The 24,441-nt window shown below is 41.1% G+C and overlaps 2 protein-coding genes across 3 annotated transcripts in view; one reads left to right on the forward strand and one right to left on the reverse strand.

Annotated features, from left to right (window-relative positions):
* Nucleotides 1–6,850, forward strand: part of OLAH (oleoyl-ACP hydrolase) — a 21,366-nt gene extending 14,516 nt beyond the window's left edge. For both annotated transcript variants that reach the window (XM_043509380.1, XM_038393477.2), the window contains exons 4-7: nt 4,618–4,717; nt 5,836–6,005; nt 6,393–6,475; nt 6,717–6,850. In XM_043509380.1, coding sequence (XP_043365315.1) covers nt 4,618–4,717; nt 5,836–6,005; nt 6,393–6,475; nt 6,717–6,850 — 487 coding nt within the window. The remainder of the gene's footprint in view (nt 1–4,617; nt 4,718–5,835; nt 6,006–6,392; nt 6,476–6,716) is intronic.
* ACBD7 (acyl-CoA binding domain containing 7) lies at nt 6,846–22,820 on the reverse strand. The gene is made up of 4 exons (XM_038393478.2): nt 22,650–22,820; nt 8,125–8,242; nt 7,911–7,973; nt 6,846–7,824 (listed from the first exon to the last, which is right to left on the reverse strand). Exons 1-4 carry the CDS (start codon nt 22,659–22,661, stop codon nt 7,751–7,753), a joined length of 267 nt encoding a protein of 88 aa, XP_038249406.1. The 5' UTR covers nt 22,662–22,820; the 3' UTR covers nt 6,846–7,750.
* Between the last annotated feature and the right edge of the window lie 1,621 nt (nt 22,821–24,441).

The raw sequence follows: 24,441 nt of genomic DNA on the forward strand, positions 1-24,441 counted from the left end.
TACTTAGCTCTCTCCCCAGAGGTGAGTGCAGAGTGCTGGACTTGCTGAAACACAATCATAGGGTAGATCTACACTACAAGTGCTACAGCAGCACATCCCTAGACACTAGAGCTATGAAAGGGGCTTTTCCATTGTGACTCATATTCAATTTGTGATTCACTATAACCCCCAGCTCCTTTTCTGGAGTACTATCATCTAGCCAGTTATTCTCTATTATGTATTTGTTCAATATCCTGTTGCTTAGGTATTACCTGGACTCTGTCCTTCCTTTTTTGATAAGGCATGGTGCCTGAACTGGGTGTACTTCATGAGCATACGCATGGAAGGGGACTATTTGATATATACCAGTCCAGCTGGGGCTGTGGTATAGCCAAGTGGTATGTAGTATCTGTCATTTCTGTGAAACAGTCTGATGTTACCAGTAGAAAAATCTGCTGAGTACTTTTGAAACCATCAACCGGAAGAAGTTGTTTGTCCTACGGTGTGGAATAGCAGAGGAGGACAGGATCGTTCCAGAGTAGATCTACTTGCAGATGTGGGGCTTGGGTGATTACACACCTACCCTGAAATCACGTCTATATGGATTCTAGTGGTGATCATTTGTCATCTTTGTTCCGCGTACAAGTGGAACCACTTGGAGAACTGATATGATACCCACCCTCAGATATCTGCAGTATGCCCAGATCTACATTACTGTGTCCCTGCAACTGAGCAATTCCTTTCCTGCCTAACTGAATTTGCAAGGATGGATGTGGGACAGTGCAGATAAGACTGAGCTATTACTTCTTGATAGTGGAAAACTTCTGGAGCATATTGCTTCCTCTGTAGCTCTCCTCTCTCTTAATGGGATTTACAGAACTGGATTCATGACTGGGCAGTCAGTTATGACCATAAGTGGAATATGGAGGCCCATACTGTGGTGGAGGTCAAAAGGGGCTTTTTCCATTTTCAAAATATTTGGAAGATTACTTGTTCTGAATGGAGATCTCTCCATAGTAATCCACACCTTGGTGTTTTACTGCAATGACCTGCTTTGGGATATCCTTGAAAGCCAACTGTCAGCTAGTATATATTACAGAGCTTATACTTGTCAAAGCACGTATAACATAAAGCCTTAACTAATAAATGACCACTCTCTGGGCTGCACAGTGTTCGGCCTTATCTCTGAGAGTGACATGTGAAACAAACAGACTTGGAACTGCTCACTGTTTCACCCTGCAGGCCAGACCCTCTGCTGGTGTACATCGGCACAGTCCCATTGAGGCAGAGTACTTTCAGTCAGCAACCTGTCTTTAGAATGCGTGCCACACAAGATGCCAAAGTACATCAGTGGCACTGATGGGGGGGACAAATTATGCCACTTCTGAGATCTGTTTGTTTATGGCCATGATCTCTCATTGGGATCTATATGGCCCCCATCATTGTAGCACTTCATAATCTTTACTGTGTTCAACCTCACAACACCCCTGTGGGTCAGGGAAGTCTACTAGCCCCATTTTACAGAGAGGGAATGAACACACAGAGAGACTAAATCATAGAATCATAGAATCATAGAATATCAGGGTTGGAAGGGACCCCAGAAGGTCATCTAGTCCAACCCCCTGCTCAAAGCAGGACCAAGTCCCAGTTAAATCATCCCAGCCAGGGCTTTGTCAAGCCTGACCTTAAAAACCTCTAAGGAAGGAGATTCTACCACCTCCCTAGGTAACGCAATCCAGTGTTTCACCACCCTCTTAGTGAAAAAGTTTTTCCTAATATCCAATCTAAACCTCCCCCATTGCAACTTGAGACCATTACTCCTCGTTCTGTCATCTGCTACCATTGAGAACAGTCTAGAGCCATCCTCTTTGAAACCCCCTTTCAGGTAGTTGAAAGCAGCTATCAAATCCCCCCTCATTCTTCTCTTCTGCAGACTAAACAATCCCAGTTCCCTCAGCCTCTCCTCATAAGTCATGTGCTCTAGACCCCTAATCATTTTCGTTGCCCTTCGTTGTACTCTTTCCAATTTATCCACATCCTTCCTGTAGTGTGGGGCCCAAAACTGGACACAGTACTCCAGATGAGGCCTCACCAGTGTCGAATAGAGGGGAACGATCACGTCCCTCGATCTGCTCGCTATGCCCCTACTTATACATCCCAAAATGCCATTGGCCTTCTTGGCAACAAGGGCACACTGCTGACTCATATCCAGCTTCTCGTCCACTGTCACCCCTAGGTCCTTTTCCGCGGAACTGCTGCCGAGCCATTCGGTCCCTAGTCTGTAGCGGTGCATTGGATTCTTCCATCCTAAGTGCAGGACCCTGCACTTATCCTTATTGAACCTCATTAGATTTCTTTTGGCCCAATCCTCCAATTTGTCTAGGTCCTTCTGTATCCTATCCCTCCCCTCCAGCGTATCTACCACTCCTCCCAGTTTAGTATCATCCGCAAATTTGCTGAGAGTGCAATCCACACCATCTTCCAGATCATTTATGAAGATATTGAACAAAACGGGCCCCAGGACCGACCCCTGGGGCACTCCACTTGACACCGGCTGCCAACTAGACATGGAGCCATTGATCACTACCCGTTGAGCCCGACAATCTAGCCAGCTTTCTACCCACCTTATAGTGCATTCATCCGGCCCATACTTCCTTAACTTGCTGACAAGAATGCAGTGGGAGACCGTGTCAAAAGCTTTGCTAAAGTCAAGAAACAATACATCCACTGCTTTCCCTTCATCCACAGAACCAGTAATCTCATCATAAAAGGCGATTAGATTAGTCAGGCATGACCTTCCCTTGGTGAATCCATGCTGACTGTTCCTGATCACTTTCCTCTCCTCTAAGTGCTTCAGGATTGATTCTTTGAGGACCTGCTCCATGATTTTTCCAGGGACTGAGGTGAGGCTGACCGGCCTGTAGTTCCCAGGATCCTCCTTCTTCCCTTTTTTAAAGATGGGCACTACATTAGCCTTTTTCCAGTCATCCGGGACTTCCCCCGTTCGCCACGAGTTTTCAAAGATAATGGCCAAGGGCTCTGCAATCACAGCCGCCAATTCCTTCAGCACTCTCGGATGCAATTCGTCCGGCCCCATGGACTTGTGCACGTCCAGCTTTTCTAAATAGTCCCTAACCACCTCTATCTCTACAGAGGGCTGGCCATCTCTTCCCCATTTTGTGTTGCCCAGCACAGCAGTCTGGGAGCTGACCTTGTTAGTGAAAACAGAGGCAAAAAAAGCATTGAGTACATTAGCTTTTTCCACATCCTCTGTCACTAGCTTGCCTCCCTCATTCAGTAAGGGGCCCACACTTTCCTTGGCTTTCTTCTTGTTGCCAACATACCTGAAGAAACCCTTCTTGTTACTCTTGACATCTCTTGCTAGCTGCAGCTCCAGGTGCGATTTGGCCCTCCTGATATCTTTCCTACATGCCCGAGCAATATTTTTATACTCTTCCCTGGTCATATGTCCAACCTTCCACTTCTTGTAAGCTTCTTTTTTATGTTTAAGATCCGCTAGGATTTCACCATTAAGCCAAGCTGGTCGCCTGCCATATTTACTATTCTTTCGACTCATCGGGATGGTTTGTCCCTGTAACCTCAACAGGGATTCCTTGAAATACAGCCAGCTCTCCTGGACTCCCTTCCCTTTCATGTTAGTCCCCCAGGGGATCCTGGCCATCTGTTCCCTGAGGGAGTCAAAGTCTGCTTTCCTGAAGTCCAGGGTCCGTATCCTGCTGCTTACCTTTCTTCCCTGCGTCAGGATCCTGAACTCAACCAACTCATGGTCACTGCCTCCCAGATTCCCATCCACTTTTGCTTCCCCCACTAATTCTACCCGGTTTGTGAGCAGCAGGTCAAGAAAAGCGCTCCCCCTAGTTGGCTCCCCTAGCACTTGCACCAGGAAATTGTCCCCTACGCTTTCCAAAAACTTCCTGGATTGTCTATGCACCGCTGTATTGCTCTCCCAGCAGATATCAGGAAAATTAAAGTCACCCATGAGAATCAGGGCATGCGATCAATGACTTGGTCAAGGTCACGACGTAAGTCTGTGGGAGAGCAGGGACTTGCGCTCAGGCTAAGCTAGTGCCCTAACCACTGGACCATCCTTTCTCTGTTGCTTTTTTGAAATTCTTGTTGTTTATGTATATCGGTCAGGGTCAGAACCTTTCAGGTACAGATACCTTCCAAATAAGTGTATTAGTGTAATAATCATTACTTCTATTATGCTGTTTACTCCTAACAGTAATATTGCTGCTTACACTAACAATGGAAGAGCGAATGGATTTTGAAGGTTACTTAGTTTTCAAGGAATATTCAAAGCATTCAGTCATATTGTAAGCAAAGTGGAACAGTGAAAGAAGCAAAAGTGCTGTATTAGGTCTGATCTGCAATCTGATTTCACTTTTACATGTGAATTGACTAGCATCATTACTCTTTAAATTGTTGTTTTCTAAACAATTTACTTCTAGTAATTAGAGACTTATAACACACTGCACCAAGGTACTATTTTATTGTTTCAAAGAATGTTTACCAGAGTAATTGTACCTTACTAGAGTTGGGATTCTAACTGTGTTTAATTGTGTCCTGAAAGATACGTTTTTAGTCAGATTAATTTGGCTTCTCTTTTCAATGCAGTTTCGGATCATATGTTAGTTTTGCAGTTGCAGTACACTTGAAAGAAAAATATGGACTACAACCAGTGCATCTTTTTATATCAAGTGCAGGTGCCCCACATGTAAGTGATATAATCTTTGATAATATGAAATAAAATAGCATTTAGCTATACAATCATCATGTATAAAGTACCAGCTTTGGACCTCCAAAGTGCAGCTGATTCTACTCTAGTATGCAGAGTTTAGGAAAGTCTATAGAGAAAAGACAATCATTGCACATGAGGATTCATGCATATATATTCCATTATCTGCGGGGAGCTTAAATTGAGGTTGTTAGAGCATCTCACATTACTTGTTACGGTGATGCACTTACTAGTCAGATAGGCATCCAGGCAAAACCCAAAATACCCTTCCTCCCAGAAATGGAAGTGTACCTCACCCTCCTAACACATAGCACCCTCTCCTGGACCTCCTGCTAAGTCCTTGGTACCTTTGCCTTTTCCTTAATTCCCAACCCCATTCTTTGGTAGCTTTGCCTCTTTCCTCACCGCTCCTAAGTTCCTGGTGGTTCTGCCACTCTTCTCAGGGACCAGCAGGGATTTGGCCATTTTCCCCATGCTGCTGCTTCTCATGCACCACCTACTGCTTCTTCCTCCGGGCCATTTAGAAACAGTGTTTTTGGATGACGTCTCATACCTCCATGGAAACAATCTTTCCTGCAAGGTTTCTGGGCTCTGGGGGTCTCTCAAGCACCACTGCAGCTGGATTCATGTCCACAGTTCTGCTTCACTGTCTGATAAAGACATTAGTTTGGTAGTTTGGTTTCAGCATTTAGAATAAGAAATTCACACCAAAAATTGAATAGACTTTATATTTCTGTCTCCCTCACAAGTTACATTTTCAGAAACTACTGTCTAGCAGCAAGAGACAGACATAAAGCTTTAGCAATGCCTTTTGTTATAATCCATTGAATAACCAATACAGCGTGTTCTATAGAAGTGTTAGGGCAGCCTCTTTTCCACTCCAAGATTATCATCTCTATAAAGATTATGTGACTTCTGAAACCAACCAGCCACTAAATCATAATGCCACTATTATATTACTATGCTATAGGGGACAGGGGGAAACACTACAAGTTAGATGTTCTTTAAGCTTCTTTCCTAGGACTTACATCTTTTAGGGACAGTTGTTTACAGTGTATTTTATGAAACACCTAATATATATTGTATGATGCTTTCAGGCAACATTTTGTTATCCTCTCCGCACGGTAAAAGATAAAGACGAAGCCGAAATTATCAAAGGGATACAGTCTCTTGGAGGTATTCCTCCTGAGTTTCTGCAGAACAAAAGTGTTATGAAACACTTCATTCCTGCATTAAAAGCAGATCTTGCAGTTGTTCAGTCCTTTCTGTAAGTAGTACAGTTTTACTCAGTATATTCTGAGAGTAGGACTATTCATTCATAGTCTAAAATAGAACATTCACCTCTACTGAGACTTATCACACAAGGATCTCCCATTTTTGTCCCTGAATCTTTGTTTTCATGATAAAAGCATTTGTGTAATAGAAACAACAGCATTTTTAAAGATCCAGCCTAGAATCTTAAAAGTAGAACAATTCCCTCTCCTTCAGTTCTTCCCCAGCCCGTTTACAGTAAGTAAATGGCAGCTTGCATTCTGTACTAAAGAGTACATTGGCAAAGTGTTTTCTTATGTTTTAGAGGGGGAAGAGAAAGATATTTTGTATGTGGAAGGGGAACCTAGAGTGGAAAGATTCAAGCTCTCCTTTCTATTCACAGCTTTGAGGAACTGGTAATGGATGGTCTCTCTTGTGGCCTTACATGCTTTGGTGGGTCTGAAGATTGGCCATTGGATTTAGAAGGTATCTAGTAGTGTGCTTTGCCTCTAATATTTAGCTATACTTCTGTTGAATCAGGTTAATGAGCAGCTCTGTCTATAAACTCATTTTAATTGATATGGAAATATGAAGGACTCTTGCAGTATATGAGCCAAAATGATTCATAAGGAATTAGAAAGATTTCAATAATCTTGAAATAAGTTACGTAAAACAATTACACAAGCTGATATTTCTCTCATGCTTTACATATTTATTTCTCTTTCAGCATGGAAAGATGTAACAAGTGGAGATACCACTATTCACAAGCTTCCTGGAGGACACCTTTATCTGCTGGACCCTGCTAATGAAATTTTCATGGCAGACCACATGACAAAATGTATAGAAACTGCTAATCTCTGAGTATTTGTCTTTATTGTGTTGGGAGAGGGGTCAAAGATTAGTCCAAAGCAGTAAATAATAAGGAATATTTTCTATACATCTTTACAACTACCACAATGGCAAGGTAAGCAACTTTCTGTAGCAATAGGGCTAACAGTTGATGTATTAATATTGGTGAATTCTACAGCCAAAGGTTTCTCCAAGATATAATTTATGACAATACTTAGGAAAATTCTGATTCTTAAAAATAAACAGCCTGTACATTAATTTGCTTCCCTGTGGTAGTTTGGGGCTGGTGGGAGGATGGTAGGCTAAAAGCATTGCAAACATATTAAGACGGGCTTCAGTGGCTTCCCTCTGCCTTTACCATAGTTTTTCTACACCAGCATTTCTATGACTGTAACAGAAGGGAGATATATTTGTGCAAGTAATTTTATCCATTATTGGATCCAGGAAGTAACTAATGTTTCCTTTAAATCTGTAATCTTTGAGACCTCATTAGCCTGACTCAGCTATCTTAAAAACTACTCTTCTTTTTCTTTCTTTTTAAATCCCCCTGTATCCCATTACATCTTTTGGAAAAAAAGATAGGTAGATAGTTTTGTCTTCAGTATTTACTTTGGCTGGATAAGAGGAGGAAAGTGATCTTTCTGCCTCCTCAAAAAAAAGAGAAAAATAAGAGTGTTTAAAACCCTAAATAAATCTTGTAGGTAAAAATTTATTTCAAATAAGTACAGTTAGTGTCCGAAGAAATACAGTGCATGTGTAAATACTCCCTTGTAGGTAAATAGCTCATGTTGGTAAATCTTAGTGTCAAACTAAACACAAAAATGTTAGTATTGTATTTTTTTCCTCAAAAGAGTTAGTTCATTAGCTACTGAAAAGTTAATGAATTATTTAGGGGAATTATTGTGGAGTATTTTAGATCCCATATTTTTCTATCATCTCTCTTGCTTTAGAAATATAGGCAGTCATGGCGTCCTCCTTTGATAAACCTGCAAAGGAAAATAGTAGTCATTACCTTTCCTTATTTGGTATGCTATAACATTGATTACTTAGTTAAACTTAATGGTAAAAACACCTTTTTTAAGGTTCCATGCTTCCCATTTGGCTTTGGCTTTCAGATCTAGCATTCCTGGACACTCTGCCAAAAACAAAAAAAACCCCACAAACATTTTACCTAAGACTGTTTAGTTGTAGTAAATTTACAGAATTAAATGTGTGTGTCATGGTAGTAGGGAGGGTAATGCACGCGTGCGCACACACACACACACACACACACACATATAAAGTACCAGTATCAATGTCTCCAACAGTAGACTGTTTGTAGAGTCCATATAGTTCCTTCAGCTCATCATCGCTTGGCCTCATTTTTAATTTTTTTACATCTTCTGCAGCACTGTCAAAATCAGCCTGAAGAGAAGTGGGGGAGAATCAAACAATGGAGTATTAGACATTTTAACTCCTATCTTGTGTGCTTTCGGCCTTGTAGCAGCCTCATATATGTACTAACTGCTTCCCTATCATCAGTGATATGTAAAGGTAAATGCCTCTCAATACTTCCTTAATCAAATTATAGTTAGCCAGAAATTTGGCCAACTTGGCTGATAAATCAATACTGTTAAAAGAAGCCAAACCTCTCATAGATTCATAGATTCATAGATACTAAGGACAGAAGGGACCATTATGATCATCTAGTCCGACCTCCTGCACAACACAGGCCACAGAATCTCACCCATCCACTCCTGTGAAAAACCTCATCTATGTCTGAGCTATTGAAGTCCTCAAATCGTGGTTTAAAGACTTCAAGGAGCAGAGAATCCTCCAGCAAGTGACCCATGCCCCATGCTACAGAGGAAGGCAAAAAAACTCCAGGGCCTCTTCCAATCTGCCCTGGAGAAAAATTCCTTCCTGACCCCAAATATTCATTACATTCAAGCTGTAAACATACTGTCTCTCTCCTATATACACATGATTCTTTCAAATACAACAGGAATTAGACAGGGGCTGAAAGGATAAGATGTGTGATACCAGACAAGGAGTGGGCCAGTAAAAAAAAAAAAAAAAGAAGAAGAAAATCAAAACCAAAACAATTTCCTTCTATTTTTGATGTTTCTTGTATACAAAAATAAGACACTATAAGCTTTAGGATCATAATAGAAACTAGTTTTATTTGACCAACTTCTTACCAACAGAAGTTGGTCCAATAAAAGACATTACTTCGCCCACCTTGTCTCTCAAATGTCCTGGTACTGACACAGCTACAACTACACTGCATACAATGGAAACTACAGCAGTTTTTTAGACTACCTATTTTATTCACCAAGCAAAGCAAGGCCTTACACTCAACTCAATGGCATTTCTCTGTTTGTCTGTCTTCCTGTAACATGATATATTCTGAAAACCACATCCTGTCAACTCCAAAGTTTCATGCACTGTTCTAGGTATCAAAGAGCAGAGCCTATTGATTTTGATGAAAATGAGAAAACCAGAAAAGCCTGAAATTCCATTAAAATCAGGCCCATACAGTGCCCATTTGGTGCAAATGGGAAAACAGGAAAGTGGAAATAGGGGACATACAGAGCTCCTGACATCTGGCCAGCAAACACATCAGATCTAACCAGCTCTATCCTCCCAAACGAGAATACATATTTTTTTACAGATAAATAATTGGAACCATATACAGCCTGATTGGTGTAATGGAATGTCACAGGTATGATCATGCAAGCTGCTTATAAATTCTATGAACTATAGGTCTTTCATATCCAGAGTCTGAGTTGAGGGCAGGGATGCAGAGGAACTACCATGGGTGGCGGTTGAAATTTCCCCTGGGGGAGGCTAGCTTCCGCTTCCACCCACAGCCCCACCCAACACTCCATCCCTGCTCTGCTCCAGGTCCCACCCCCACGTGGCCCCCTCCCCCACTCAGCTCCCTCTGCCACTGATCGCTGCCTTCTCCTCTCCTCCCCCCTCCTCCCCTGCGAGCCCCTCCCCCGCTGCCTACCCTGCATCCCTCCTGTTCTCCATGCCCCTCCTCCACCACAAGGCCCCCACTGCCAACAGGGACATGGTGAGCAGCAGGGGCCTAGTGGGGGGTGGAGTGCAGGAGAGGAGGAACTCAGCCAGGCAGTGGCGGGTAGTGGGGGCCTCAGGGACGAGGCAGAGCAGGGACAGGAAGAGATGGAGGACAGGCGGGGCCATCATGGAACTCATCCTAGAACATATCTGTGTCTTAACCCTGAAACTGTCCTGGGCGAGTGACTGTACTGGCTGGAACAGGCCCCAGAAATAAACAACTAAGGAGCAACTTCTGATGTTTTGTGCTTTTACTGTCACCTACTTGAGTGTTCTGTACTGCAGTCCCCACGTGAACAAGGAGTAAAAGAAACACAGATTACTGTGGCTAAAAAATGAGGGTTAGGGAATGGAAAAGAATTAATGAGAGGCTGCATTCTTGTCCTATTCTTTCCTTTCAAAGAACCTGTCATGCAATCACAAAACTGAGCGCTCATCAACTTAACGATGCATCAACTGATGCTAGCACATTCAGGCAGTAACGCCATGTAGAAGTATTCAAGGACAGTTAGGTTGCTGCATTGCAGTGTTTATCCACAGAGGCCTGGCCCCTTTCCACCTAGTGAGTTAATTGCTGCTGCCTGAGCTAGAAAGAACATTTGATTTTTTCTGGAAATGGGTGGATGGATGGATGGATGGATGGATGGATGGACTCCAAGAGGGCGGAGATCATCTTAGCTGGTACCGAGAAGATGGTTTTGAGGAGTCTGCAGGTGAGACAAACTTAGGGTATATCTACACTGCAATTAAAAACCCATGGCTGACTTGGGCTCATGGTTAAGGGGCTGTTCAATTACAATGTAGAAGTTCAGGCACAGGCTGGAGCCTGCACTCTAGCACCCTGTAAGGGTCCCAGAGCTCGGGCTGCACCTGAGCACTAATCTATACTGGGTAGCATAGTACTTTTTATTATCTGGGGGGGTTTCTACTCTTTTTTTAACTCGAAGTAAAAGCATTTGCATGGCCAAGCCCCGGAACTCTGTTAGCTAGAGAAGTAAATGGTAATAAAACAAGGTGATTGGGAAGGATAATGCCAATTGGATGTGGAAGAGGGTGGCCAGGACACTGGAAAAAATCTTCATTTTTGACTAGATCACACTGGCAGGAGTGGTCAGAGATGCAGTTTTAACCCTGTGATGTTTAGCTGTGCAAACTTCTGATTTGAAGTTATGGTTTCATACCCAGTAGGGATCATGTTGGGACAATGCATTTAATTTACTTCTAAATTTAGACACTTGGACACAAATCTCCATGAAAAGGGTTTTTTGACATCTAATCTTCAAGTGCTTTGCAGTGGTTGAACATTCTACCCTAACTCTCCTAAAAGGATAAGAAAGTGGACACAGTAGACTCACTGATAGCTTCTGCTGACCTACCATATAGACTGTTGACATCAACCCTCATTATTCCAGCCCTCTTTAAAATGTTAATTGAGACATGCTTGTTCTGACATTGTTCACAGTTAGGTAAAATTTGCAGATGATACAAAACTACTCAAGATAGTTAAATCCAAAGTTGACTGCAAAGAGTTAAAATGGGCTCTCACAAAACTGGGTGACTGGGGAACAAAATGGCAGATGAAATTCAATGTTGATTAATACAAAGTAATACACATTGGAAAACATAATCCCAACCATACATACAAAATGCATGGGTCTAACTTAGTTGTTACGACTAAAGACAGAGATCTTAGCAGCATCTTGGATAGTTCTCTGAAAACATCCACTCAATGTGCAGCGGCAGTCAAAAAAGCTAGCAATGTTAGTAACCATTAGGAAAGAGAGAGATAATAAAGCAGAAGATATCTATATATCTCTATATCCATCTATATCCATAATACACCTTGAATACCTTCTATACAAGAAAGAATTAAAAAGACTGGAACTGTTCAGTTGAGAAGAAAGCCAACTAAGGGGAATGGGAGGGTATGTGATAGAAGTCTATAAAATCATGGATGGTGTGCGGAAAGTAAATAAGGCAGTGTCATTTACCCCTTCACAGAACACAAGAACAAGGGTGTTACTTGATTAAATTAATGGGCAGCAGGTTTAAAACAAACAAAATGAAGTATTTCTGCACACAATGCAAAGTCAACCTGTGGAACTCATTGCCACAGAATGTTGTGAAGGCCAAAACCATAACTGGGTTCAAAAAAGAATTAGCTACATTCATGGAGGGTAGGTCCATCAATGGCTATTAGCTATTGGCCTGATGTCCCTCACCTGCAATGGCTAGAAGCTCGGACTGCAGGACAAGGAATGGATCTCTTGATAATTGCACTGTTCAGTCCCTTTGAAGCATCTGGCACCGGCCAACCATGCTAGACAGATACCAGGATAGATGGACCATTGGACTGTCTCACTATGGCCACTCTTAGGTTCTTAACTATATAACAGCAACTAAAGTTTCCAAACAGATTTCTACCTAAAAAAGGACAATGACCTGACCAAAGACTGGCCAGCAGATTGAGATTTTTAGATGTTAAGTAACAATGGTAAGGAAGTGTTCAGCCAAGTCAGATGTCCTTGATATGTGTTTGGAACTGAAACAAACTCTCAGCCTGCCACCACTAAGTTACTGTGAAGTTCTGAGGTGCAATCCAGACTGGTGAAGAGTTGGTGTCACCTTTTACCCTGTAACCCCGAGTACCTTACAATGCTTACCACTGTGGCTCTCTGCCTTGGACACCCACAGGCAGCAACAAGCATGCATTTAATGTCTATGTCTTGGATAGCCCTGGTCCAGTGCTTTGGATACAGGAGCCTGCTGGCAACACCACAGACTTCCACTGGTTTCCACCTGTCTTGGTTAAACACTGGCAAGGTGACTCCACACTCTCCCCAGCCCTGAATTTCCCCAAAATGTATGTTCTGAAATGTTTAGCCCTGTACTGGACCAATCAGACGTAATAAGGTTAGTTGCTCTTGTAAAGAGTTCATATTCCACAATTTGTTACCTTAATTGGCATTACTGAACAGCTCAAACACAACACTGGATTAGATTAAAAAAAAGTTTATTTATCTACAAAGAGAGAGATTTTTAAGTGACTACAACTATAAAGTAATAAATTCAGAAATGGTTACAAGAAAAATAAAGAGAAAATGCTTTCTAGTAGCTAAAACTTAACAAACTATGCTTGGCTCAAGGTAACATCCTTACCATATGTTCCCAGAACATGGCTGACCAAATTCCCAGGTCAGGCTCCCCCACCCACGAAGTCAAAGGGCTGGTTCCTTTGTCTTCTTAGGTGAAAGAGAAAGGAATTGGGGTGTTTTGCCCTTCCTTTTATAGGCTACCCTTTGAAATGCATTTTCTTGTGGGTTACCCCTAGATACAGTTCATTCCAGATGCAAGGAAGGAGACATGAAGTCTCATGGTGCAAGAGGTGCCATGCTGTTGTTTGCTAAAATGCAGATCAATTTGTTATGCACCCTCCCCCCATTTGCCAAAGAATAGCCCCTTGATATGTGATTGAAAATCATCTTTGACTACCCCTGACTACTTTTGTTTTTGAGAAACAAGTTTATCCACTCCCCAGACTTGCCTGGTAAACACATTTTAGTCATAATTTCAGCTTATGTTCATAATGCTTAATATACATGTTGTACAACATTACACAAGAAACTTAATGATCAGTGTGTTATTAGTTTTTAAATGATATCTCACCAGGCATATTTTTCACAGAGATGATTACAATAATGTGGAGGGGGTGAACACAAAGATGCATAGGGTCACAGTTACATGATGATTTGACTACTCAAATTTACATTTATTTCTGTAAGAAATAGTTATTTTCATATATACAATACTTTGCACACTATCTAATACATGCATTTAAATCACAGTTTTCCCTTTTGGTTGGTGTATTTATATTGCTATGAAATTATTTAAATGTACTGTAATAGTTAACTTGAAAAAAAATCCATCCTGCTGTTGTTACAAGTAACCCATAAGATTGCTACGATAGGAAGAGCTTATTTGTTTGTGCTGCTTTTTGGTCCTTACAATTGTTTTTCAAAGTAATGTTTTTAAAATTCATGATGTGCTATTTAATGTGTGTGCTAATAGAGAGATTAATTCTGTTGAAATAGTAATTAAATAAATCTCACATGGAGTGTCTCTTTACATTGCAGTTCATAGATTTTAAGGGCAGAAGGAACCATTATGATCGTTTAGTCTGGCCTGCTCCATAATACAGGCTGCATGTCCCTTTAAAATGCAGTTAAGGGAGACCTCTCTAGAAGGTATCTTCTTTGGTATTAATACAGGAAATGAATATCAATAGCACAGAATGTTAACAAACAATTGTATAGTTCAACAAGATGCTTGGAACTGACTCAATAAACCAGCAGAGGATTATAAAGCACCCCCGCCAGCACATTGCAGAACCAGCTGACACAGGAAACACCCACTCAGGTTAGGATTGCAAAACATTTCTATTTTGGGTACAGCAACTACAATTGTTATGTGGGTTTCTTAAACATAATAATGGACTTCCTTCTGTCCCAACTACAATGTTAATGATTAACTAGAGTCCAGCTGCCATTAGTTTGCTTGCAACTTTGAAGAGTGTTAATTGGACACAGTGTGACAGATATAGTAATTTCCTGCAATATCCTTGAAAAACCTTGTTGAATTAAGTTAAAGTGTGTTTGGAGTCCAGTGTACGAAATGCAAAGGTTATGTACTACTGTGGGCCAGGATTGTATGTAACCTCTCTTTAGGAGGAACATGGGATTTGAACACTGGGAAGTTTTATGAACTTCAAAGGACTGTATTGAACAATGTTCCAGACAAGAGTGGACTTTTAGAACAAAGGATGTCAATTGGTTTGCCTGGGAAATCTCTAGAGGGAGCTGAGTGCAAAACCCCAGCCCTTTCAAGCTACATCCTGAGGAGAGGACCACAGTCTGCTGATTACCTGTTCCTGAAGTCTCAAGACCAAAGGCCCAAGCTTTGTAAAGGAAAGACTAAGCTATTAATGCAGGTGCTACTTCTGAGCTGAGGCTGTTATGAACTTGTAACCACACACACATATACACAAAAACGCTTTGTGGGATTTGAAAGACTGATTCCTATCAGAGCTCTTGTTGGAGCTGGATGTGATCCCTGATAAGTTTATTAGCATGCATGTAGGTTCTTTTAACGCTTTAAATGTTTTTCACTTTAAGAATTAATGTGCTTGCTTATAAAGAGCTATGTGGTAACCTATAACTGAGGGCAATTACATCTTTTCATAGTCTTTGGAGAGAAAGCAAGGCGCAGATGTTGGCTTGTTCAGGTAATCTGGCTTGCTGAGGAACTAACAATGTAGGCAGTCTGTGCAGTCTCAAAAAACCCGACTCAGGAGGGAGAGAGATATGGGACTTTGCCCAAGAGAGGTAACATCAGGGGAGCTGGGTTTCTAGAGTGGGTGGCCTTGATGGACCACATGGGAGGAATGCAGTTGCCCTGAACTGTGCTACACAGAATGTGATTTTTGTAGAGTTACTGAATTAAATTCTGTATCAGCAGGGAGTGAAATGATTTATATATTTTAACTCAGTGATTTATTTAATGTGAAAGTGCACCAAGTAAACAGATTTTATTTTGGTGGCATCAGTTGTGATGAAGGGAAAGTTCATGGTTTTCTTAGAATAATAAGTTAGCGGAGTATGCTATACCTAACTTAGGCACATCAAAAATTATGTCTCCAAATACAGCCTTATCAGGCTCCAGAATAAATAAGAAACCTGTATTTCTAGTGTTAAAATAATTATACCATGGGATCTTTTCTCACTGTCAAAGCTAAATATGTGTTGCCTTTCAGTATATTCTGATTGTTAATTGAACACTATACATTCAGTGTCCTCGAGGGAGTTAAATTGACCATGAAAACTGCTTTAAGTTGACTATGGCTTGATTAAGAATTAAAAGTGACTTGCAAAGAGGGAAAAATGTACTTGTGGCTTTTTTATTTATTTATGAGGTGTGACAGTCTATACCGTTACATGAGGTATAAAGCAAGTATGAACATTTTGTTCTGCAAAGGTGTGGGGGCGGGGGCTAGGAGGGGAGGGAGGTCGTGTTTAGAAACACCAGGTAAGATTACTTGTTTTGCCAAAAGATTGAAAAGTAAAGTGCAACCTTTCTGAGCTCTTGGGGTAGAATTGCTGAATATTTCATAAATAATTTTCCTTCCAAGTTTTTATCAGGTGTTTGGGGGTTTTGTTTTGTTTTTTTAAGCATAATTGAGCCTCAATTCTGATCAGCAGCCAAGATGAGCTCAAAACTTTCATCAGGACGACCACATGAAAGTTATAATCTACATTGCTATCGGTCCTATAGTTTAAGTGCACAATTTGGAGTAAGTAGGATCACACTAGTTACATGCTCCAGTGTCTTGTACCCACTGTAGGGTCTCAAATGTAGCTTTCATGTGGATTGCAGGCTGAATTTCCCTGGTGTTTGCGTTTGAAGACAAACTGCAATTTCTGTTGGACTCTATACCCAGATCCAGTCATACTGGTAGAACTTGTGGGTCACATTTCTGAGGTCTCATGAAAGTTACTATTTAAAAACAGAAGCTACATTAGCATCTTAATGATTTAGTATCAATTAAAAAAAATCTCAGGCCCAACCTAATTAAAATACAGCCAGACTTAATAAGTTAAATAAAACTGAAGAAATTCTCAATTATTTTTCCATGACTAACCTTATCTCCACCCATCCTTTCCTGATCAACTGGGGCGAGACACCCTCCCCACCAGCTGCCTCATGAAAGAGACTACATCTGTCCTATTGCACATATATAAATAAATGAGAGGGTGGTTGTTGTATAGCCAACACTACCTACCGTGGACGCTTATATCAGGGCTGTATTAGGAAGGAGTATCAAGCATACTGTAAAGGGATGGAGCCACGATGTATACTGTAGATTAATATAAATTTGATCTATGATCTATAATTGGAGGGAGGAAATATGACCCATATTGGAATGGTGAACAGGTTACAGAGAAGGAGTATTTGTGGCACCTTAGAGACTAACAAATTTATTTGAGCATAAGCTTTCATGAGCTACAGCTCACTTCATCGGATGGTTTCCATCATGGACATTCTGATAATGGATGGTGGCACCATAGTGCATCTATCTTGACTGTAGAGGTTACCTACATAATGGTGAAACAGGTGGCTTCCGGCCTGATTGAAGGGTGAAGTAAGGAAGAATCTCTGCTCTGTATGTGACAGGTGGGTTTGCAGTTTAAAAGCCACTGCCTAGTATTTTCACTAACAGAAAGAGAAGATTTGTCTGGAATCTGAAAATATACAGATTATTTTAAAGCACTAAACTCTTTGGAACAAGCCCTGCATGTCACTGTATGTCTGGATAGCACCTAGGAGATTTTGGGAATTTTTCTTAAAAAAAAAATCAGTTTAATTTAACTGAGATTCTAGTACTTTGACTGTTCTTTATTACAAAGAAAGTCCCAATATGCAGATCCAGATTAACCAATGTGCACTTGGTGCACTTGCACAGGGCTCCCATTTTAAGGGGGCCTCCTAATCCCTTGATTTGGGTAGGTGGCATTGCTACCTAGCACACGGGATCACAGCGCCACTCAGGTTTGGCCCTGACACCCCTCCTTCATGATGGAGGGGTGGCTGGCCCACATTTGAGTGACTGGTTTTGCGCCCTGGCGTATGGAATTGCAGTGTTGGTCAGGTTTGGCCTGCCCATCCCTCCATCATGACAGAGAGGATGGGGAAGAGGTCTCCAATTTCCACAGTGCACAAGGCCCCAAAATTCTTTAATTCAGTACTGCCAGTATATAAACTGATTTTTACAGAGATGGGCCAAGTACTACAACAACGACTCATGTAATGTCATCTGAAATGAAGGGGGGAACAGTAACAGTAGTAGCATTTACATGTCTTATAAGATGCTTTAGAATGCAACATCAAAGTGCAGCTAGAAGCATCTCCAGCTATTTAATGCCTCGCTTTATTTAAATTAAATACTAATATATTATACAGCACATTACTCATTCAAATCACTATACCAACTTTAATCCCAAGATGCCATTGTGGTACATGTACTAATCACTGATAAAAGTTTTAAATGTATTTTAAGGCAGTTTAACGTATTAGATCAGGACAAATGGCCGTAGTATTTACCACATAATGCAAAAATTATTTAATCTATATCCTTTCCAAGATCTGTCTTATTTGTCCATGTTAAAATGAAACAAGTAACCATTGTTGAAGCTAGATTTAATCAGGTAATAATAATCTATACTGAATTTAAGCAAAGAAGGGACAAAAGAATTCTTTAGATTCAAATACTGGTCAGCAAGTGCTGAGACTTTAAAAAGTCTCATACTTGCTGATCAGATTTGAACAATGCACATCATGGAACAAATTCATCCTTTGTGAAGTCATTGGAGTTTTGCCAGGGATGAAGATAGTCTTAATTTTTTTTTTAACCATGGCCCAGCTGCTTCACAGCATTTTCAGGGGGTAAAGGACGGAGATTTTGTGTTATTTAGTTTTTCTCTGAATACTGAAGCTGCTGATCAGCAGATTAAGCAAAGGCAAGAAATGGTACAACAAAACACAACTGAACTAGCTCTTTCTTTCTAAGTGCTTAGACAGCACAATTTCCTACACTGGCAGGCAGAACTTCAAAAAGCTTGTGGCACAGATTGTAAGTGTACTCAGCCTTGGGATCAGTTGCTAGGTTAATGTGCAAGCTACTCAGCTGCAACAAGGGGGGAGGGATAGCTCAGTGATTTGAGCGTTGGCTTTCTAAACCCAGCGTTATGAGTTCAATCCTTGAGGAGGGGATTTAGGGCAAAAATGGGGGTTGGTCCTGCTTTGAGCAGGGGGTTAGACTAGATGACCTCCTGAGGTCCCTTCCAGCCCTGAAATTCTATGACAACTGCTTGTTCCTAGTGCCATAAAAACAAACACATAATTTCAAATTTGGCACACAGATAAGATAAATAAGTCATCTTTTCTTTATCCAGAAGTGACAGGTTTGATAGTTCCTCTTCATAAAAAAAAGGAGAGGAAAAAAACCTCAAGTACAATATAAACCCTTTTGACTGAGCTGACGGTCCTGTCCCAACCTGCATCTTCCCTAAATGTTAGCAATGGAAAAACCTATAGTAGAAAACAGTATACTAGTTATTAGCCATAATCATTTATTATATTATATTACTCAAGATGCTCAGTACATTTAGTAATATTTCACTGTGAGAAAGTAATTCATAATACTTCTGTATCTGACAGCTAATCTTTTTCTTGATAGGCTTGGGGCTTTTCTTTCTTTCTTTTTTTTAATGTTGTTCTTCATTCTTCTGTCAGAGCAATACAAACACACATTAAATGATCAAACAAGTACAGATTACAGATAATATCTAGTTCTTTGAATTTCCACTTCTCAAAGTGTTTTACAAAGGAGGTAAATATAATTACCCCCATTCTACAGATGGGGAAGCAGGCACAGAGGAGTGAATTGACATGCCCGAGGTCAGCTAGAAGGCCAGCAGCAGAGCTGAGAACAGAACCACGTTGCTGGAGTCCCAATCCATTGTGCTATCAGTTAGGCCACACTGCCAAGCACCTCCTGTTTGAGAGCAAGTGGGATATGCTCAGGTGGTTCTCTGCACAGCGCAGCATCAGACTGATGTAATGCAAAGTTTTTCAGGATTCACAAAAAGAGTTTTGCACACATGTAACTAAACATCATTCCTACAAAGCATAGACACCAGTACTAAATATATTTTTAAAATATTAACATTTATACATTGCATGACCAGTGTAAAAAAATTGCAGCAATGCAACCACCACATAACTGGATCTAAAATAAGGCCAGATATAAATAGGAACTATGCATGCTTAGCACCTCTGAAAAATCAAAGACACTACTTGTAAGCTGCTAAATTTGAAAATTTTGGCCTAAATATATAAAAAGCGACATTCCCAAGGGAATTTACCTGTCTTTAAGGAAGTACATCTGAGGGCCTAAACAGCAAGCATATTCCTTTCAAGGATAAAAATCTGTTTTTAAAAAAGCATGCCCCAAAAAAACCAAAAGACCCCACAGACACAAATATGTATGGGATTCACAGCAGTGGGGCAAAACTCTCAGAGTGTACTTATATGTCCCCCATCACAGACATCTCTGAGCACCATCTAAGCATTTAAAAATAAAAATAGCATTTATCTAACTGTTACAAATCAGACAATGATAACACATCAACTGAACTGTCATATTTAGTTACTAGGACAAACAAATGAAAATGTTCTATCTAGGTTCTTATACTATACCCAGCAGTGTCATTAACTTGAATGGGCTTTGGATCAGGCCCTCACAGTGAAGTGAGATTGCGCTTGGAATCAGACTGTCAGAGGAGAGGGAACATCAAAATTAATTTGTGAAATTAAGTTAATATACCTCTAAACGATCTTATACTGCATATAATCCTAGTTTAGTGGGCTGCATATGCAAATGTAAAAATAGATATTACAGAAATAGCATATCATGATGTATGCAAAATGCATTCCCATCTGCAATAAGAACTGACTAGAAGGGAAGACTTAACCTGCCTAAGACAGGTAAGTTTAACATAATCACACATTGTTTAGCTCTTCAGCACCCCTACATAAGTCACTGTTCATGGAATGTTGCTTCGGAGCTAGTTTCTTGTAAAATAGGTAAACTTTGAATCTAAAAATATTAAGTGTCCCTTAAATACAGTTTATTTTAATCATGTATTGACTGAAATTCCTTCTGAGTCCTCAAATTAGAAGCAGTAGAATTTTCTACCATAAGTAAACTTTACACACATTCAAAACCACCCATACACAAACCCATTGGCTATACTTGAATGCACAAATTACTATTGCATCACCACCATGTAAATTAAATGGAAGAGAAACATAAGCGTAAATGCTTCTTCAGGGTAAAGCAAAATGTCTCAAAGGATTTAGTTACTCTCCTCTGTTTATGCCACGTTTCCGCGGTTTGCAAAACTTGGCTACCACATAGCTCCCTCAATCGCTTGCCACTCCTCTCCAACTTGATTCTCAAAAAGAAAAGGAGTACTTGTGGCACCTTAGAGACTAACAAATTTATTTGAGCATAAGTGAGCTGTAGCTCACGAAAGCTTATGCTCAAATAAATTTGTTAGTCTCTAAGGTGCCACAAGTACTCCTTTTCTTTTTGCAAATACAGACTAACATGGCTGCTACTCTGCAACTTGATTCTGAGACTCTTTTTGAACATGATTAAGTTTTTTCCACATTGTATTATTGCTGTTTAAATGCTGAGCTGAAATGGTTCCCAGTCAGAGAATCTGATCGTTGTATAGAATGAGGGGCGTTTTTTGGTGGAGATGGTTTATCATGTAATAAATGTGCAGTGTTTTACCCCAGCTAATGTCACGCAGGGTTGGTGTTTGTTTTTAAAATCTCAATGCTGACAAAAGTCTACAACAAAAGGCACTCCAACTTTGCACATTCAAGGGGGAAATAAAACACAGAGAAACAAATTTAAGATCCTACTGGACATTTAACAAAACCTGATTTGAACTAAAATTGGAGCGAGAGCTGGGATTTGGCTGTTCTGTTCCCAGCCCCTTTGAGAAGGGTCTGAGTTTTGTTTGTGAAGTGACACACACAAATCTCTGCGCTGTTAAACTATAATCGCACAGCAGCTCATGCCCCTTTGGAGATCAAGCTACCTCAGAGGAGATTAACCCTCTCTCTGGAGTGAAGCTGCAGTTACTGGCAATGTACTCTCGACATCTGGGTCACGCAGGAATTAGGAGAGAGTTGCCATCACCTCCCCCTGGAAGCATCACTCACACCACTACACTGCTCCTCCCTGCACAAAATAGACACCAACCCCGCAGAGAACAAGGATAGGGGACAGGCTGGGAATGGGCTGGCAAATCTTAAAATGGGAGAGAGAATTTTAATGTGACTGCTGTGGAGAAAACTGGCAAAGTTGCTCACGATATAGACAAAAAAAAAAAGGCAAAGTGCTCCTTCCACCTTGCTGCAAGGATTGAGGGCTCAAAACCAGCAGCAGAGGCAACACTTCAAATCCAAGTGAGAGAAAAGGCAACTAGTTCCTCTAGCAGTCCATACGCAGTTGAACTTTGCCCACAAAATGCATGCAGCCTTCAACACCGCCCCCAAAAATAATGCATGAACCCCCAATAGAGCATCTACCATTAACTGGCCCCTCATGGTCCCAAAAATGTATGTACCAATAATCTAGATCCTGGGAAAGGTGCCCCTTTTTATTTCTGCATCAATCTAAATTAATTCATTAATTAACCCCACACTCAAACAATAATGCATGCATTCTCCCAAAGGCATGTACCCACTTATAGTGCCATTACAACCACACACACTAAGAAAAATAATGCATATACCCAATCAAAATACATGCAGCCTTCAAAGCAGGTGCCCATCCACCCCCTGAAAATTTCATGAACTAAATAACAGGCTCCAAAGAGGCAACCCTTTGCTCCCTGCAAAAATTCATGTACCAATTAAGCATCATACACTAAAAAAAAAAATTCTTTGCTGTGCTGCAAGACAGCCCAGATTATGCAATGAGAATCCTTGCTCTGTCTTGTGTTGCCAGGGCTGGGCATTGCCCAGTGATGTTACAATACATCCCTATCCTTATCCCTTGCTCGCCTGCACTGGGCTTCTTTTTGCCTCACCTAGCAGCAGACTCCCCTCTTACCTGGAGAGTCATGGTGATGATAGCAGCAGCAGCAGCAAGAGCAATGAATTAACTTCTCCCAAGGCAGAGATGCAGTGCTTATTGCTCAGCCCCCCGGTGCTGCCCTGTAGCTCCAGTTATAGTCCCGGGCCACACAAAAGAGGCTGTACTTCGCTTTCCTCATTGGACCAGGACTGAAATGACATCAGCTCTAAGGCCTTCTCCCTCCTGGCTTCTGTGTCTGAGCTAAGACTGTCAGAACAGCAAAGCTAAAGCAGCTTGGTTACAGAAGGAGCTGGATGCAGAGAACAGCTCCTAACTACTCGTTTATCAAAGGATGGAACAAGGATGCCCTTGGAAACAAAGCCCAAATCTGTATCCTTTTTGAAATTCCTCATCTGAATGATAACTACAAATACACACTGGCTCGTTATCTATACTCCTGCGTGATGAGCTGGCTATTGGCAACAGGAAAAAGGACACTGCAGCATTTAACAAGTTATTTTGTGAAACCAACACTTCTGCCTTGCTGCCTATTGTGAATCTGATTTGTATTAAAACCTCCACGTTTGCTGTTACCCTTCCTGTGGCCCAAGGACCTCTTGTTGCCAACTGGCAAAGAGAACATGGGTACATAAGGATTTCAGCGATCCCCTGAATCTGATATCTGCATACTAGTCTGCCAAAAAATGTCATGTAAGGTCTCAAATGTCACACTGGTCATCATAAGCATTGTGAGATGTGTGTACGGAAAATATGTGAAGTGTTATGCATATATACTAAAAATTATGCTCCTTAGGTTTGTGAGTTAAGACAAGTCACCAAAAGGTGATCCACATACTCTTGGTAAGCAGTGGGAAACAGATGATTCTCTCACTCTGACAGGTCATATGCAAATTATGTACTATATGATTCACAATGTCCCCCCCCCACCACAGTTACAGTCTGAGCAAAATGCTAATCAATAGATTGCAGAGTTGCAGGAAAAAACAACAACAGACAAGGTTATTCGGTTTAGAAGTAAGGCAACAAACTTTTGAAACTACCTCTGGGATGCAGATGAACCCACAGTTAGTCCTTCAGTCTGTGAGAACAAGCTGGCAGCCGAAGGGATCTCAACCAACCTGGTTCAAAATGCTGGGAAAAGAACTTGGGGGAAGCTATCTTGTAAGAGATAGGAAATGCCCTATTAGTTAAGTTTAGGCTGAAGAAAGTGTGTTGTTTTTTGTTTTATATTTAACCATTTGTTTCCAATATTCTCACTATTACTTGAATTTCTGTTCTTTGATAATAAAATTATTTTTCTTTTCACACACATATATATATATAAATGCTGGGTATTAAGCACAGTGGGGAGCCTGAGTTGAATCTTGCAAACTGGCATGTACTATTCCTTTGGGAGTAGCAAATCTGAGAGCTCTGTGAGTGTTCAGAGGAACGGGCTGAGCACTCGAGAGAGACACTCAGAGGACTGTGGGAGGGGGAAGAAGGTGTTGGTGTGTGCCTATCGCTAACTTATACAGAGAGCCAGGCCTGCAGAGGCCTGGAAGGTAGTGCTTGTGCTGCCAGAGGCTGATGGTTTCAGGGAGCTGATCAACAACAGGCACAGACAGGACTTCTTCATGCTAAGGGCAGGTGGTGGCGAGGTGTCTCACAACCTGGATCCCCCTGAGAAGCATTACCCTTCCCCTAACCTCCATCCACCTGCCTGTCTGTCCTCAGACTGTGAGATACTCAGGGCCGCAATGATCCCATCTTTAGTGTCTAGAAAGCACTTAGGGCATTGTGGGTGCTACCATAGATAAACCATAAA

The sequence above is a fragment of the Dermochelys coriacea genome, chromosome 2, assembly GCF_009764565.3.
Source record: "Dermochelys coriacea isolate rDerCor1 chromosome 2, rDerCor1.pri.v4, whole genome shotgun sequence".
In the NCBI taxonomy this organism is placed as follows: Eukaryota; Metazoa; Chordata; order Testudines; family Dermochelyidae; genus Dermochelys; species Dermochelys coriacea.

Bases quoted from the DNA above. Each gene is read 5' to 3' on its own strand.
- ACBD7 (XM_038393478.2), bottom strand. The intron at 7,974-8,124 runs GTACTTTATATG...TGTTTTTGGCAG, and splicing joins TGTTGGAGACATTGATACTG to AGTGTCCAGGAATGCTAGAT. The intron at 7,825-7,910 runs GTGTTTTTACCA...TTTCCTTTGCAG, and splicing joins AGCATGGAACCTTAAAAAAG to GTTTATCAAAGGAGGACGCC.